The sequence below is a fragment of the Carlito syrichta genome, unplaced genomic scaffold, assembly GCF_000164805.1.
Source record: "Carlito syrichta isolate Samal-C Ts95f unplaced genomic scaffold, Tarsius_syrichta-2.0.1 Scaffold312140, whole genome shotgun sequence".
Lineage (NCBI taxonomy): Eukaryota > Metazoa > Chordata > Mammalia > Primates > Tarsiidae > Carlito > Carlito syrichta.
The window spans coordinates 63,374-78,803 of NW_007256236.1; the positions used below are offsets into that span (position 1 = coordinate 63,374).

Below are 15,430 nucleotides of genomic sequence, written 5' to 3' on the forward strand. Positions count from 1 at the left end.
GAGCCTGGCATGCACTTGTAATCTTAGCACTTGGGAGGGTGAGGTGGGAGGATTGCTTGAGGCCTGGAGTTTGAGATCAACCTGGGCAATACAGCAAGACCACTTCTCTAAAAAAGTAAAAAAAAGAAAAAAGTTATCCAAGTGTAATGGTGCACACTTGTAGTCCCAGCTACTCAAGAGGCTGAAGCAGGAGGATCAGTTGAACATGGGAGTTTGGTGCTGCTTTGCTTAAACCACTGCACTCCAACCTGGACAGCAGAGCAATAGAGCAAGACCTTGGCTCTAAAGAAACAATAATGAAGGCCCAGTGTGTAGTGGCTCACACCTGTAATCCCAGCACTTTGCAAGGCTGAAGTGGGAGGATGGCTTAGGCAAGGAGTTTGAGACCAGCCTGGACAACTGAGTGAGACCCTGCCTTTACAAAAAATAAAAAAATTAGCTGGGCATGATGGTGCACACCTGTAGTCCCAGCTATTTGGAAAGCTGAGGCAGGAGGATCACTTGAGCTCAGGAGGTCGAGGCGACAATGAGCTATGTTTGTACCACTGCACTCCAACCTGGGTGGCAGAGCAACACCTTGTTCCTAAAAAATAAATTAATAAATAGTATTTAAAAGGCAAATATTGCAATAAAGTGAGTCTCATGAATTTTTTGTTTTCCTAGTGCATGTAAAAGTTAAATAAAAATTTCTTCAGATTTTCATCTTAAGAAATACTCTTTACTCATCCATAAGAAGCAACTCTCATCCATTTTTAAGTTTTCTTTCTTTTTTTTTCGAGTTGGGGGTCTTACTCGGTTCCCATGCAGTGCAGTGGCATGATCATAGTGATCACAGTTCATGGCAGCCTTGACCTCCTGGGCTCAGGCAGTCCTTCTACCTCAGTATCCCAAGTAGCTGGGACCACAAGCACGCACCACCACACCCAGCTAAGTTTTTGATGTTTTTTTTTTTTATAGAAATGAGGTTTTGTTATGTTGCCCAGGCTGGTCTCAAACTCCTGGACCTCCACCCACCTCGGCCTCCCAGAGTGCTAGGATTATAGGCATAAGCACCTCGCCCAGTCCCATTTTATTTTATTTTTGTTTGTTTTTATTTTTGATTTTATTGTAGAAATGAGGTTTCGCCAAGTTGCCCAGACTGGTCTTGAACCCCTGGGCTCAGACAATCCTGTCACATCCGCCTCCTAAAGTGCTTGGATTACAGGTGTGAGCCACCATGCCCAGCCCTAGACCTGTTTTAAAGTTTGATCATGAGATTGCAGTAATTCAGTCATATCATCAGCCTTCACTTCTAATTCTAGTTCTCTTGCTAGTTCCACCACCTGCGCAGTGACTTCTTCCACTGAAGTCTTGAACCCCTCAAAGTCATCCATGAGACTTGAAATCAGCTTATTCAAAACTCCTGTTAATGTTGTTATTTTGACCTCCCATGAATTGCAGATGTTCTCAGTGGCACCTAGACTGGTGAATCCTTTTCAGGTTTTCAGTTTACTTTGCCCAGATCCATCAGAGGAGCCACTATTTATATCATTTAGAGCTTTACAAAATACATTTCTTCAGTAATAAGACTCGAAAGTCAAAATTATTCCTTGATCAGGCTGGGTGCAATGGCTCAAGTCTATAATCCCGGCATTTTGGGAGGCCGAGGCAAGAGAATTGCCTGAGCCCGCAGGTTCAAGACCAGCCTGGGCAACATGGTGAGAACTCATCTCTACAAAAAATTAGCTGAGCATGGTGATGTGCACCTGTAGTTTCTGCTACTTGGAAGGCTGAGGCGAAAGGATTGCCTGAGCCCAGCAGGTTGAGGCTGCAGTGACTGGGAGCGTGCCACTGCACTCCAACCTGGGCGACAGAGTGAGACTCCACCTAAATATATATATATATATATTCCTTGATCCATGGGCAGTAGAATGGGCATTTTGTTAGCAGGCATGAAAGCATTCATCTCCTCATTCATTTCCATCAGAGCTCTTAGGTGATCAGGTACATTGTTGGTAAGCAGTAGTATTTGCAAATAATCTTTTCTCTGAGGAGTAGGTCTCAACAGTGGCTTAAAATATCCAGTAAGCCATGCTGGAAACAGATGTGCTGTAATCTGGGTTTTGTACCATTTATAAAGCGCAGGCAGAGTAGATTTAGCATAATTCTTAAGGGTCATTAGGGTTTTCAAAATACTAAATAAACTGGCTTGAACTTAAAGTCATAGCTGCATCAACCCCTACCAAGAGAGTCAGCGTGTCCTTTGCTTTGTAGCCAGGAATTGCTTCTTTCTAGCTATGAAAGGCCTAAATAGCATCTTCTTCCAGTATAAGAGTCTGCTGGTTAGTGTAGCCACCTTCATTAAGGGTCTTAGATCTTCTGGATAACTTGCTCCAGTTTCCCCATCTATGATGTTATAGAGGCAGCTTCTTTCCTTAAACCTCATGAATCAACCTTGACTAGCTTCAGACTTTTCTTCTGTAGCTTCCTTACCTTTCTCAGCCTTCATAGAATTGAAGAGGGTTAAAGCCTTGCTCTGGTCTAGGCTTTGGCTGAAGGGAACACTATGGCTGGTTTGATCTCTCCAGACCACTCAGACTTTCTCCATATCAGCAATAAGGCTATTTCACTTTCTTATCATTCATCTGTTTCCTGGAGAGGCACTTTTAATTTTCTCCAAGAACTTCCTTTCCGTGTACTACTTGGCTAACTGTTTGGAACAGGAGTCTGGCTTTCAGCCTGTTGGCTTGCTTTCTCTTTCTTGTTCTTTCTTCTTTTCTTCCTTTTTTTCCTTTACCTACTTCCTTTGCTTCCCTCCCTCCCTCCCTTCCTTCTCTCCTTCCTTCTTTGTGGAGGTTCCACTCTATCACCCAGGCTGGAATGCAGTGGCACAATCATGACTTATTGCAGCCTGACCTCCTGGTCTCAGGTGATCCTTCTGCTTCAGCCTCCCAAGTAGCTGGGACTACAGGTATGTGCCACCATACCTGGCTAATGTTTTGATTGTTTTGTAGAGACGAGGTCTCATTATGTTGCCCAGGCTTGTCTTCAACTCCTGGGCTCCAGCAGTCCTCTGGCCTTGGCCTCTTAAAGTACTGGGATTACATGTGTGAGCCACCATGCCTGGCCAAACCTGTTGACTTTGAACATGCCTTGTTCACTAAGCTTAATAATTTTAGCTTTTGATTTAGTGAGAGGCGTATTACTCTTCCTTTCACTTGAACATTTAGAGACCATTATAGGATTATTAACTGACCTAATTTCCATATTGTGTCTCAGGGAACCCGGAGGCCCTATGAGAGGGAGAAAGACAGGGGAAAGGCTGGTTGGTAGAGCAGTCAGAACACATACAACATTTATTACATTTGTTATCTTTTTTTTTTTTGAGTTGAAGTCTCACTCTGTCACCCAGACTGGAGCCTCAACCTGCTGGGCTCCGGCGATCCTTCTGCCTTAGCCTTCCAAGTAGCTGGAACTACAGGCACGCGCTACCATGCCCGGCTGATTTTTTTTTTTTTTTTTTTTTTTTTATTGTAGAGATGAGGTCTCGCCAAGTTGCCCAGGCGGGTCTCAAACCCTCGGGCTCAGACAATCCACTCACCTCAGCCTCCCAAAGCGTGGGATTACAGGCTGAGCCACCGAGCCCGGCTAAGTTTGTTATTTTATATGGTCATGGTTCACGGTGCCCCCCCAAAATTGTAATAGTAACATCAAATATCACTCCTCATGGGCTAGGCACAGTGATTGACTTGTGTAGTCCCAGCACTTTGGGAGGCCAAGGTGAGAGGATTGCTTGAGCCTAGGAGTTTGTAGTTGCAGTGAGCTATGATCACAACACTGCACTACAGTCTGGGTGACAGAGCGAGACTCTGGCTTTAAAAAAACAGAAAAGAAATCACTGATCACAGATCATTGTAACAGATATAATAACGGAAAAGGTTGGAATATCATGAGTATTGCCTAATGTGACACAGAGACAGGGAGTAAGTACGTGCTGTTAGAAAAATGGTGCCATTAAACTTGTCTGATGCAGGGTGACAAGCTTTAAATTTGTAAAAAAAAAAATCTGTGAAGTGCAGTAATACAAAGTATGCCTGTATTTATTTTAATGCTCAAATTGTCTCAGTTTTGGCCAAAGATAACTCTTTTTTTTTTCCAAGTTGAGGTCTCTGTCACCCAGACTGGAGTGCAGTGGCATGCTCCCAGCCACCGCAACCTCGACCTGCTGGGCTCTGGCAATCCTTCCGCCTCAGCCTTCCAGATAGCCAGAACTACAGGCATGTACTACCACGCCTGGCTAATTTTTGATTTATTGTAGAGATGAGGTCTGGCCAAGTGACCCAGGCGGGTCTTGAACCCACGGGCTCAGGCAATCTACTCACCTCGGCCTCCCGAAGCGCAGGCTGAGCCACTGAGCCCGGTTCAAAGAGAACTCTTTCAGCTTGCCTCCTATGTTCTTTGGACATGGCCCCTTCATTTATTTGATACTTCCTTACTTTTTCCTATAACTAGACATCCATTATACTTTCTTTTTCTTTTTTTGAGTTGGAGTCTCACTCTGTCGCCCAGGCTGGAGGGCAGTGGCACACTCCCAACCACCGCAGCCTTGACCTGCTGGGCTCCAGTGATCCTTCTGCCTCAGCCTTCCAAGTAGCTGGAACTACAGGTGCGTGCTACCACGCCCGGCTAATTTTTTATTTATTGTAGAGATGAGATCTCACCAAGTTGGTCAGGCGGGTCTCGAACCCGCGGGCTCAGGCAGTCCACTCACCTCAGCCTCCCAAAGCGCAGGATTACAGGCTGAGCCACTGAGCCCGGCTATATGTTCTTTTTCTATTGTTTTTTTGTTTTTATTTTTATTTTTTGAGGTGGAGTCTCACTCTGTCATCCAGGCTGGAGTGCAGTGGCACACTCACGGCCACCCCAGCGTTGACCTGCTGAATTCTGGCAGTCCTTCATCTCAGCCTTCCAAGTAACCAGAACTACAGGTGCGCGCTACCACACCCAGTTAATTTTTGATTTATTGTAGAGACAAGGTCTCACCAAGTTGCCTGAACTGGTCTTGAACCCATGGGCTCAGGCAGTCTATTTGCCTCCCAAAGTGCTAGGATTACAGGCTGAGCCACCAAGCCCAGCCCCATTATACTTTCTTAGCACTGGAACTGGCCATTTCTCCAAGGAGTCCTGTTTCCATTAGTGGAGAATGGTATTTAGAAACCCAAGATTGGGTTTCAGAGTGTACATGCTCAATTGCCACAATTACTACCTATGACTAATTTAAAGTGACTGACTAGATTTACAGGATAAAGATCAAGGAATAAAATTATTGGGACAGAGGTTATTTAGATAGGTGTTGTTGTATTATCACAGGATTTTATATGGTGAGATTCTTTATTCTGAGAATGTTGCTTTGTTGCTTTTGAGTGTAACAATAGTTTCCCCTTGTGGTCATCTTTTTTTTTTTTTGAGTAGCAATCTCACTCTGTTGCTGAGACTGGAATGCAGTAACACACTCACCACCACCACAGCCTCGACCTGCTGGGCTTAGGTGATCCTTCCACCTCAACCTCCCAAGTAGCTTTAACCACAGGCACATGCCACCACACCCAGCTATTTTTTTTTGAGTTGGAGTCCCACTCCATTGCCCAGACTGGAGTGCAGTGGCACGCTGACAGCCACCCCAGTGTCAACTTCCTGGACTCTGGCGATCCTTCTGCCTCAGCCTTCCAAGTAGCTGAAACTACAGGCGCATGCTATCACGCCAGGCTAATTTTTCTTGATTTATTGTAGAGACGAGGTCTCGCCAACTTGCCCGGGCTGGTCTTGAACCCGTGTGCTCAGGCAATCCACTCACCTCAGCCTCCCAAAGTGCTGGGATTACAGACGTGAGACATCGCGCCTGGCCTGTAGTCATCTTTATGCATTATGATTCTCTTTTGTAGACTTAGTTATTTTTTATTTTTATTTTTTTTGAGTTGGAGTCTCACTCTGCTCCCGGCCACCGCAGCCTCGACCTGCTGGGCTCCGGCGATCCTTCCGCCTCAACCTTCCAAGTAGCTGGAAGGAACTACAGGTGCGCGCTACCATGCCCGGCTAATTTTTGATTTATTGTAGAGGTGAGGTCTCGCCAAGTTGCCCAGGCGGGTCTCGAACCTGCGGGCTCAGGCATTCCACTCACCTCAGCCTCCCAAAGGCGTGGGATTACAGGCTGAGCCACTGAGCCCAGCTTATTTTTTTAGGCTTAAGTTATTTCTTAACTTGTAATCCCAACACTTTGGGAGTCCGAGGCAGGCAGATTGCTTGAGCCCAGGAATTTGAGACTATCCTGGGCAACATAGTGAGACCTTGTCTGCACAAAAAAACTAAAAAATTAGTTGGGTGTGGTGACACACACCTGCAGTCCCAGCTAATCAGGAGGCTGAGGCAGAAGGACCACCTGAGCCCAAGAAGTAGAGGCAGCAGTGAGCCATAATTTTACCACTGCACTCCAGCCTAGGGACAGAGTGAGATCTTGACCCCCCAAAAAAGAAGTTATTTCTTGTATATGTAATTGTGCATTTTAAATTAAATATGCTTTATATTTTTATGCCAGTTATACAGTGTATTCCAATGGTTCATTTGTTAGTAAGGAGGATTAAAATATTGGAATGCTATCACAAGGCCAAAGGGAAGCAAATATCCACCCTTGGAGTTTTTGCATTATTTTATCTTCCCCCACCCATTTTTTTACAGCAGTAGTGTCTCACCTAGGGGAGATTTTGCCCCCAGGTATTTGGCAATGTCTGGAGACATTTCTGGTTGTCACAACTGAGGGGGGACAGGCAGCTACTGGCATCCAGTGGGTAGAGACCAAAGATGCAGCTACACACGCTGCGATGCCACAGTTATCCAGTCTGGAATGTCAGGAGTGCTGAGGTTGAGAACCCGATAACTTATTGAAAATGTTTAGAGTAAGTTTAAAGTTTAGAGTAACTTATTGAAAATGCAACTGTATGAATGACAGAGTGAAACCTTATTATAAGGCAAACTTGATACCTCACTGGTGATGGGCAAGGGCATCTAGCGAACTTGAAAATACTATGTTGGTTGTTCCACTCAAGTCTGCTCTATATTTGCCACAGTGGTGAAAGCTAAGAATTTGGATCACAAAAGTGAGAGGAGCCGGGCTCGGTGGCTCAGCCTGTAATCCCAGCACTTTGGGAGGCTGAGGTGAGTGGATTGCCTGAGCCCGCGGGTGCGAGACCCGCCTGGGCAGCGAGACCTCATCTCTACAATAAATCAAAAAAAATCAGTCGAGCATGGTAGCGCATGCCTGTAATTCTGGCTACCGGGAAGGCTGAGGCGGAAGGATCGCCGGAGCCAAGCAGGTCAAGGCTGCGGTGGCCGGGAGCAGCCACTGCACTCCAGTCTGGGTGACAGAGTGAGACTCCAACTCAAAAAAAAAGTGAGAGGAAGTCACCTTTTCTGACTTGCTTTTCCTGGCTTGTTAATTTTACAGGTGAAAGTGTGGTTTTCACCACTAAAGTGAAAACAGACATTGGCTCTTCTTGAGCATCTGTTAAATATAAATTTTGATTTGTTTGCATGTAGATAGGGTGATGAGCTCAAAATCAATTCAGTTCTAGTTCTACATAGACTTCATTTTATTTCCTGTATCCTTTTAATGTCGGTCTGTTGGGACAATTTGACATTTCACTGAACTATGTGATCAAAATGGGTAAGGAATGAATGATTCCCCACAGTCCTTTTCAGCTGTTGACTTCGCAGAAGGAGGTGTGGTTATTGACTCCAGGGAGGGAGTAGAGATGCACATATGTGTGCAGGTGCTTGTGCAGCGTGCTTGAGCTAAGGATGGTCTTAAATACAGCATCCTTGTGCTTGGAAAATGCTCATCTTAAAAACAAAAGACGAGCCGGGCTCGGTGGCTCAGCCTGTAATCCCGTGCCTTTGGGAGGCTGAGGTGAGTGGATTGCCTGAGCCCACGTGTTCGAGACCTGCTTGGGCAGTGAGACCTCATCTCTACAATAAAATCAGCCGGGTGTGGTAGCGCATGCCTGTAATTCCGGCTACTGGGAAGGCTGAAGCGGAAGGATCGCCGGAGCCCAGCAGGTCGAGGTTGCAGTGGCCGGGAGCAGCCTGTGCACTTCAGTCTGGGCGACAGAGTGAGACTCCAACTCAAAAAAAAAAAGCAAAAGACGCCGGGCTCGGTGGCTCTGTAATCCCGTGCCTCGGGAGGCTGAGGTGAGTGGATTACCTGAACCCGCGGGTTCGAGACCCGCCTGGGCAACTTGGTGAGACCTCATCTCTACAATAAATCAAAAACTAGCTGGGCGTGGTAGCGCGCGCCTGTAGTTCCAGCTACCTGGAAGGCTGAGGTGGAAGGATCGCCGGAGCCCAGCAGCTCGAGGCTGCGGTGGCTGGGAGCGGCCACTGCAACTCCAGTCTGGGCGACAGAGTGAGACTCCAACTTACAAAATAAATAAATAAATAAATAAATAAATAATAAAAATTAAAAATAAAAAAGGAAAAGACAACTTCCTGCATCCTTCATAAGAACATTGGAGATCATTTGGTGAATTGTAGACATTTTTACTATAGCTGATACAGTTTTTACAGTGATTTTCTGGGTTTAAGTAGTGTTGGACAATTCATTTTATTTATAAATTGGGCTTTGGTTGACAAGATGGAAAAAGCAGAATCTAAACATAGGGTAATTTTAGCACCCCTTTATTTTATTTATTTATTTATTTGAGTTGGGGGTCTTACTATCACCCAGGATGGAAGGCAGTGGTACAATCACAGCTAACCAAAACCTTGACCTTTTGGGCTCAGGTGATCCTCTCACCTCAGCCTCCCAAGTAACTGGGACTATAGGCAAGTGCCAACACACCTGGCTAATTTTTTTGTGTGTGTGTGGAGACAAGGTCTTGTTATATTGCCCAGGCTAGTCGCAAACTCCTGGCCTCAAGCAGTCCTCCTGCCTCAGCCTCCCGAAGTGCTGGGATTATAAGCATGAGCCACCATGCCCGACTCCTTTATTCTTGATATCTCATGAAAACTGGAATTTTTCGTGTTTTATTTTTTTAGTAAGCTAAAAATGTTGGCCTGTGAGGTACTAGTCATTTTATTCTACCCTATAATAAAGTCTGTCTCCGTTTTGTAGTAGTCACCAAGTTATGTGATCAGTTTTATTCAGATCCTAAAATTCCATGTCAACAGGGAATGAGTATATTGAGGAGAAAGTTTCTTTTCAGCCTTTTTTATTCTCAATCCTAGCTGTGCCTAGGTTTTTTATTCAAACTAACAATAGTTAGTTAATAATGATGAGAGGTAGAGTTGCAGAAAAGTTAACACGAGTACTATGATGTTTATCTGCATCAAACTAGAGCTGAAATTCTATGGATGATGAGAGACACTGGCTTGCAATCTTTTTCCTTTTTTACAAAGATAAAAGGGGCCATGTTCTTTAAGAAGTTGGTAGGTTAACATAACCACCTACCCACATGGTTTAATGCCAAGACCGAACCTGTGGAAGCTGCTCCTGATGTTGGTGGTTTTTCTCCCACTTTAGGTGATTTTATATACAGAGCTTTCTTTTTTTTTTTTGAGTTGGAGTCTCACTCTGTCGCCCAGACTGGGGTGCAGTGGCCGCTCCCGGCCACCGCAGCCTCAACCCGCTGGGCTCCGGCGATCCTTCCACCTCAGCCTTCCGAGTAGCCAGAATTACAGGCATGCGCTACCACGCCCAGCTGAATTTTTTATTTATTGTAGAGATGAGGTCTCGCCAAGTTGCCCAGGCGGGTCTCAAACCTGCGGTAGAGCCTTCTTGACTTGCTCAAATTCAAGAAATTCCCTGTTTCTGGGATTTAATAGATATGTATCAGGAAATACATATCTATTGAAGTTTGCAGTAAAATAGTGCTGAATTTGAACTCAGCTAATTTGCTAATATACAGAGAAAAGCATCTGTTCTCTGAAGTATTCATTGCCTATAGAAGGATCAGTTAAATTGTTTTGTTTGTTTGTTTGTTTGGAGTCAGGGTCTCACTCTATCACCCAGGCTGAAGTGCAGTGGCATACTTACAGCCACCGCAGTCTCTGCCTGCTGGGTTCAGGTGATCCTTCTACCTGTCTTCCAAGTAGCTGAGACTACAAGCACGTGCCACCAGGCTTTTATTTATTATAGAGACGAGGTCTTGCCAACTTGCCCAGGCTGGTCTCAAACCCCTGGGCTCAGGCAATCCTCTCGTCTCAGCCTCCCAAATTGCTGGAACTACAGGCATGAGTCACCATGCCTGGCTTAAATTGTTATCTGGTTGTAATCAGAATCACTAAATAATATAATTACCCTGAATTTTATTCTCTTTTGCTTCCTCACTACTCACTTAATAATAAGTATTTCTGAATAATGAAAAGCTTTCAAAACAAAGAATACCTAGCCTAGCCTATTCTGAAATAGTCTTTGTTTCTCCAGTTTACTAATCTCCTTTGAGGGTGAATTCTGTTTCCTGTCTTTGTAATCTCATGGCCTTTTCCAGATGCAGATTTTGTTGTTTTTGTTTTGTTTGAGTTGGAGTCTCACTTCATCGCCCAGGCTGGAGTGCTGTGTCACACTCACTGCCACCCCAGCATCGACTTACTGGGCTCTGGCCATCCTTCCACTTCAGCCTTCCAAGTAGCCAGAACTACAGGCATGTGCTACCGTACCCAGCTAACTTTTGATTTATTGTAGAGACAAGGTCTTGCCAAGTTGCCCGGGCTGGTCGCGAACCTGCAGGCCCAGGCAGTCTACTCACTTCGGCATCCCAAAGTGCTGGGATTATAGGCTGAGCCACTGAACCTGGCCTTGTTTTGTTTTGTTTTGTTTTTTTGAGTTGGAGTCTTATTGCATCGCCCAGGCTGGAGTACAGTGGCATGCTCATGGCCACCCCGGTGTCAACCAGCTGGGCTCAGTCAATCCTTCTGCCTCAGCCGATCCTTCTGCCTCAGCCTTCCAAGTAGCTGGAACAACAGGCATGTGCTACCACGCCTGGCTAATTTTTTTTAAGTTTATTGTAGAGATGAGGTCTTGTCAAGTTGTCCAGGCTGTTCTCGAACCCATGGGCTCAGGCAATCTTCTCACCTCGGCTACCTAAAACACTGGGATTACAGGCTTGAGCCATTACGCCCAGCCCAGATGCAGATTCTGTAGTGAGAAGATAGGCCTCTGGGCCAGTTAAATCAGGAAAAGATGATGAGTGTGTAGTTATTGAGGAAAATGATTATGTTAGTAGTGCAGTTAATAAGGCTACACTGTCAAAATAAGGTGACTTTGGTGAAAATGAAGTAAGGCCCTCTGTTGACCTGGCAGCCTTCCCCATTTATTGTCCTGTGAGTGGCATTTCTTCTGCATGTCTCTGTCAATTGCAGCCACCGTGGGGTTGTCTGTTCTGCTTGGCATTGCAGTGCAGCCTCTCTGTGCTGGCAGGACCTCTCGTGCTCTGCTGCTCTGCCTTTCTACCTGTGCTGTGCACTGTGGTGGCTGCTGAGTTGTGAAATAGGGCTAGTTTCATCTAAGAAGAGCTGTGTGTGTAAAACACACTAACTAGCAAAGACTTGATAAGAAACAAGCGAAAAACATCTCATTAATAAATTTTTATATTAGTTATGTGTGGAAATGATAATATTTGGGGTATATTGTATAGAATCTATTAATTTCACCTGTTTTTACTTTTTAATATAGCTACAAGAAAATTTAAAGTGACACATATGGCTTGCTTTTTATTTCTGTTGGCCAGCGCTGTTCTGTTTCTGAGAGACCCTGGATTCATTGAGGAGGAATCTGAGATTTGTTTGTTTTTGTCTGAACAGTGGTTTTGCCGCTTCCAGAAAATGGGATTGTGATTACTTCTATCGAGTGATACACGAATGACTGGGACCTTGTGATTTGTTTTGTTTTGCTAGTGATGATGGCCAAAGAGAAGCCACCAATAACTGTAGTCGGAGATGTCGGAGGCCGCATCGCGATCATAGTGGTATGGCATCACCCTTTGTGTACAAAGACGGCACTCCTGGCTCTTCATCAGTAGCTTGTCCACTCTGGGTTGTATTTCCAGTCGTGAGAACAGATTTAAATGACTCGATCTGTCCTTTCTTGCCCAAACTCCCTTAGGACAAGAAGCAGGAATCTTTCTATAGATAAATGGGACCAAAGTGTAACCTACAGATTTGAAGTGAGCACAGTGCCTCCCATGAGAATATGGAGCACCATAACCTTCATCTTACAGCTTCTCGGTTCCCTCACACCCGCTCGCCTAATCATCCTTAGACTTTAGGGCAGTGAGAGGAACTGAAGATGAGCTGTTCCATCTTCACTGCTAAGAACAAGTGTCCTGGGCAGACTCGTTTTGCATTTTGACATATGTTTGCTCCTAGCTCTAAATATCTTAGCTGGCTAGAGAGTCATCAATCCTTCCCAGTAGCTCACTTTATTTCAATTTTCCTCCCATGTCACTTTCTGCTGGAAAAGGATAAATGGGCACTGGGTATACGGGATTAATCAGAAATTTGGAAAGGGAACTGAGTCCTGGCAATCCCAAACTCTAGCTGTAACATCACATATACTTGACAGCTTTTTGCTCTGACAGATAAACAAGGTGCTGTCAAGGCACTTCTTTTGCCATTTCTGAGTGTTCAGTCTTTGATCCAGGCACATAGCTCTGATTTTCCATCAGAAATCCTCTGAAACTGAGTGCAGAGAAGTATGTCTTCCTAGACCAGGCTGGAGGATGTTTCTTTCCTACTCATTCTGTTCTCCTTCAGGATGACATAATTGACGATGTGGAGAGTTTTGTTGCTGCCGCAGAGATCCTGAAGGAAAGAGGTGCTTACAAGATCTATGTCATGGCCACCCATGGCATCCTGTCTGCAGAAGCCCCCCGTCTGATTGAGGAGTCCTCCATTGACGAGGTCTGTTGCTTCTAAAGGGCTTGAAACAGTCTGCTGAGTCAAGATGTGCTGCTGTGTCTTCCCAGAATAATAAAATGACTCAGTCATTATTAAATTGCTTAATCTCTCTATAGAGTGCCTGTGAAATAGTGCTTTTGATGCTAGCAGTTGGTTGGGGCAGATGTATATTTAGGAATTCAGACAGTACCCCACTTCCAGTAGTTTTTTTTTTTCTTTTTGAGTTGGAGTCTCACTGTCGCCCAGACTGGAGTGCAGTGGCCGCTCCCGGCCACCGCAGCCTTGACCTGCTGGGCTCCAGTGATCCTTCCACCTCAGCCTTCCAAGTAGCTGGAACTACAGGCACACGCTACCACGCCCGGCTAATTTTTTTGATTTATTGTAGGGATGAGGTCTCGCCTGCCCAGGCGGGTCTTGAACCCGCAGGCTCAGGCAATCCACTCACCTCAGCCTCCCAAAGGCGCGGGATTACAAACTGAGCCACCGAGCCCGGTTTACTTCCAGTAGTTTGACTTCAGGATTTTTTGACTTTATCATGGCACAAAACCATCACAACTTTGATACAATGTATAGTATTTGATACATTACATGAGATATTCAACACTGTATTATAAAACAGACTTGGCATTAGATGATTTTGTCAACTCTAGTCCAATGTAAGTGTTCTGAACATGCTGAAGCTAGGCTAGGCTAAGCCATGATGCTTGGTGGGTTAAGTGTTAATGCATTTTCAACTTACAGTATTTTCAATTTATGATGATTTATCTGGACATAACCCTTCATAAGTTGAGGAGCATCAGTATATGTCTTTGCATAAGATTTGCTTTGATGCTTGAATATAATTTGATACTCTAGTAGCATTTCTCTTGAAACCTGAATTCTTCCTGATGATATGAAAGTTTTGCATAGTGCTGGGACTCACTGTATTTCTGCATGTAGACCATGACGTCCATAGGACTTTAGTCTTATGTTCTGAGCCATGTAACTTTTCCCTTGCATAAATTTGGTTAATTTTAGTTTATAAAAACTATACTCAGTGGAACAAAGTTTTGTAATTTGGAACTTAGCCTGTGGGTACTAAATTTTAGATAAGCTTTTCTGAGTAACCAGCTTGGGGCACACATCAGTAACTGTGCTCATTTTCTATTGCTGTATGACTAGGTGGTGGTGACGAATACTGTCCCGCATGAGGTACAGAAGCTGCAGTGTCCCAAGATAAAGACTGTGGATATCAGTTTAATTCTTTCGGAAGCAATTCGGAGAATCCACAACGGAGAGTCCATGGCCTACCTTTTCCGAAACATCACTGTGGATGACTAGTTTCACATTTGCCTTGACCCTGGAACTCCTAAGACAACATGAAAAAGCAGTGCCATCAATTATGTACACAGTGCTTCCTTGCAGGGAGGACTGAAATATTCTGGAGTTAGATATTCTGTCTCACCAGGATTGGTGGGTAGGAGGCATTAAGGTGATCAAGAAGAACTGATGGGATAAATAACATGGCCTTAAATGTCTGCCATCATTAGCCCTGTTGCATAAACAAAGGTAGAAATGCTTTCCTGAAAAGAATCTGAAAGTCTTGTTGGCATTGAAGATAAGTGAAAGGCAGATCAAGCCTTAACTCTCTAATGTGCATTCAGTTGTTTCAGTTCCAAGGACCTGTAGGTGTTTATGTTGAGCTTGGTTAGGGAAGCCGAGTGCCTGACACTGTTTCTGTCCACTTGTCCTCTCCCAGTCACCTTCAAGTCTTATTATAGAGAATCATATTTTTCTTTCAGAAACTGCTGTGCTTTAGCCACTGAACAACGAAGCATTTGTGTTGTTACTCCTCTCAAGGATGTCAGCTTAGAAAATAGCATCCCACCTCTGTGTACCCGTGTGGCTCTCATGTTGCGAATAAAAGAATTCGTTGTCTCGCTGGTCTCTTTGCTATACTGCAGAGTGACCTGCTCCTCTGCTTGGATGGTGACTGACTTCTGTCCAGACTGTATAAAGAAAGAGTAGTTAGGACATGGCTGGTTACAAACCCTAGACCCTAAATCTTAATCTTCTTCTCCAGGTTCCAGCCCCTTCCTAAGCATTAAAGTTAAGTCCTTGTTGAATAATACATTTAAAATATAAATTTTAAGAAAGAACAGATTGTTCTTTTTCCTGTGTGACAGGTGACACGGTTATTGCATTACTGCACTTGGTCCTTCTGCATTCCAACACTTTAACTTTCATCATCACAGTTCTAGTTTATACCACCTTTATCAAGGAGACCTTTCTGCAAGTGCGGAATCACTTTTTGTGCTTTTGGGCCTGATCCAAGTCAGGACTAAATGTCATAGGAAGACAGGGTGTCTGCTGCGAAATGAACTGGATAACTGATTGGTTCTGCTAGCTCCTGAGAGAGAAAGGATTTTTTTATTTGTGCAGTTGTTACTTCTCTGTGGGGAAGTGTCCTTGAGGTTTTTTTTTTGTTTTTTTGTTTTGAGTTGGAGTCTGTTGCCCAGACTGGAGT

The 15,430-nt window shown here is 44.6% G+C and overlaps 1 protein-coding gene across 3 annotated transcripts in view; it reads left to right on the top strand.

The window, feature by feature from the left end:
* The window catches only part of PRPSAP1 (phosphoribosyl pyrophosphate synthetase associated protein 1), a 48,259-nt gene extending 33,416 nt beyond the window's left edge, over window positions 1–14,843 (top strand). For all 3 annotated transcript variants that reach the window (XM_021718370.1, XM_008069605.1, XM_008069606.1), the window contains 3 exons: window positions 11,923–11,993; window positions 12,781–12,927; window positions 14,086–14,843. In XM_021718370.1, the coding sequence (XP_021574045.1) occupies window positions 11,923–11,993; window positions 12,781–12,927; window positions 14,086–14,244 (377 nt within the window). In that variant the 3' untranslated portion in view covers window positions 14,245–14,843. The remainder of the gene's footprint in view (window positions 1–11,922; window positions 11,994–12,780; window positions 12,928–14,085) is intronic.
* The last annotated feature ends 587 nt before the right edge of the window (window positions 14,844–15,430 follow it).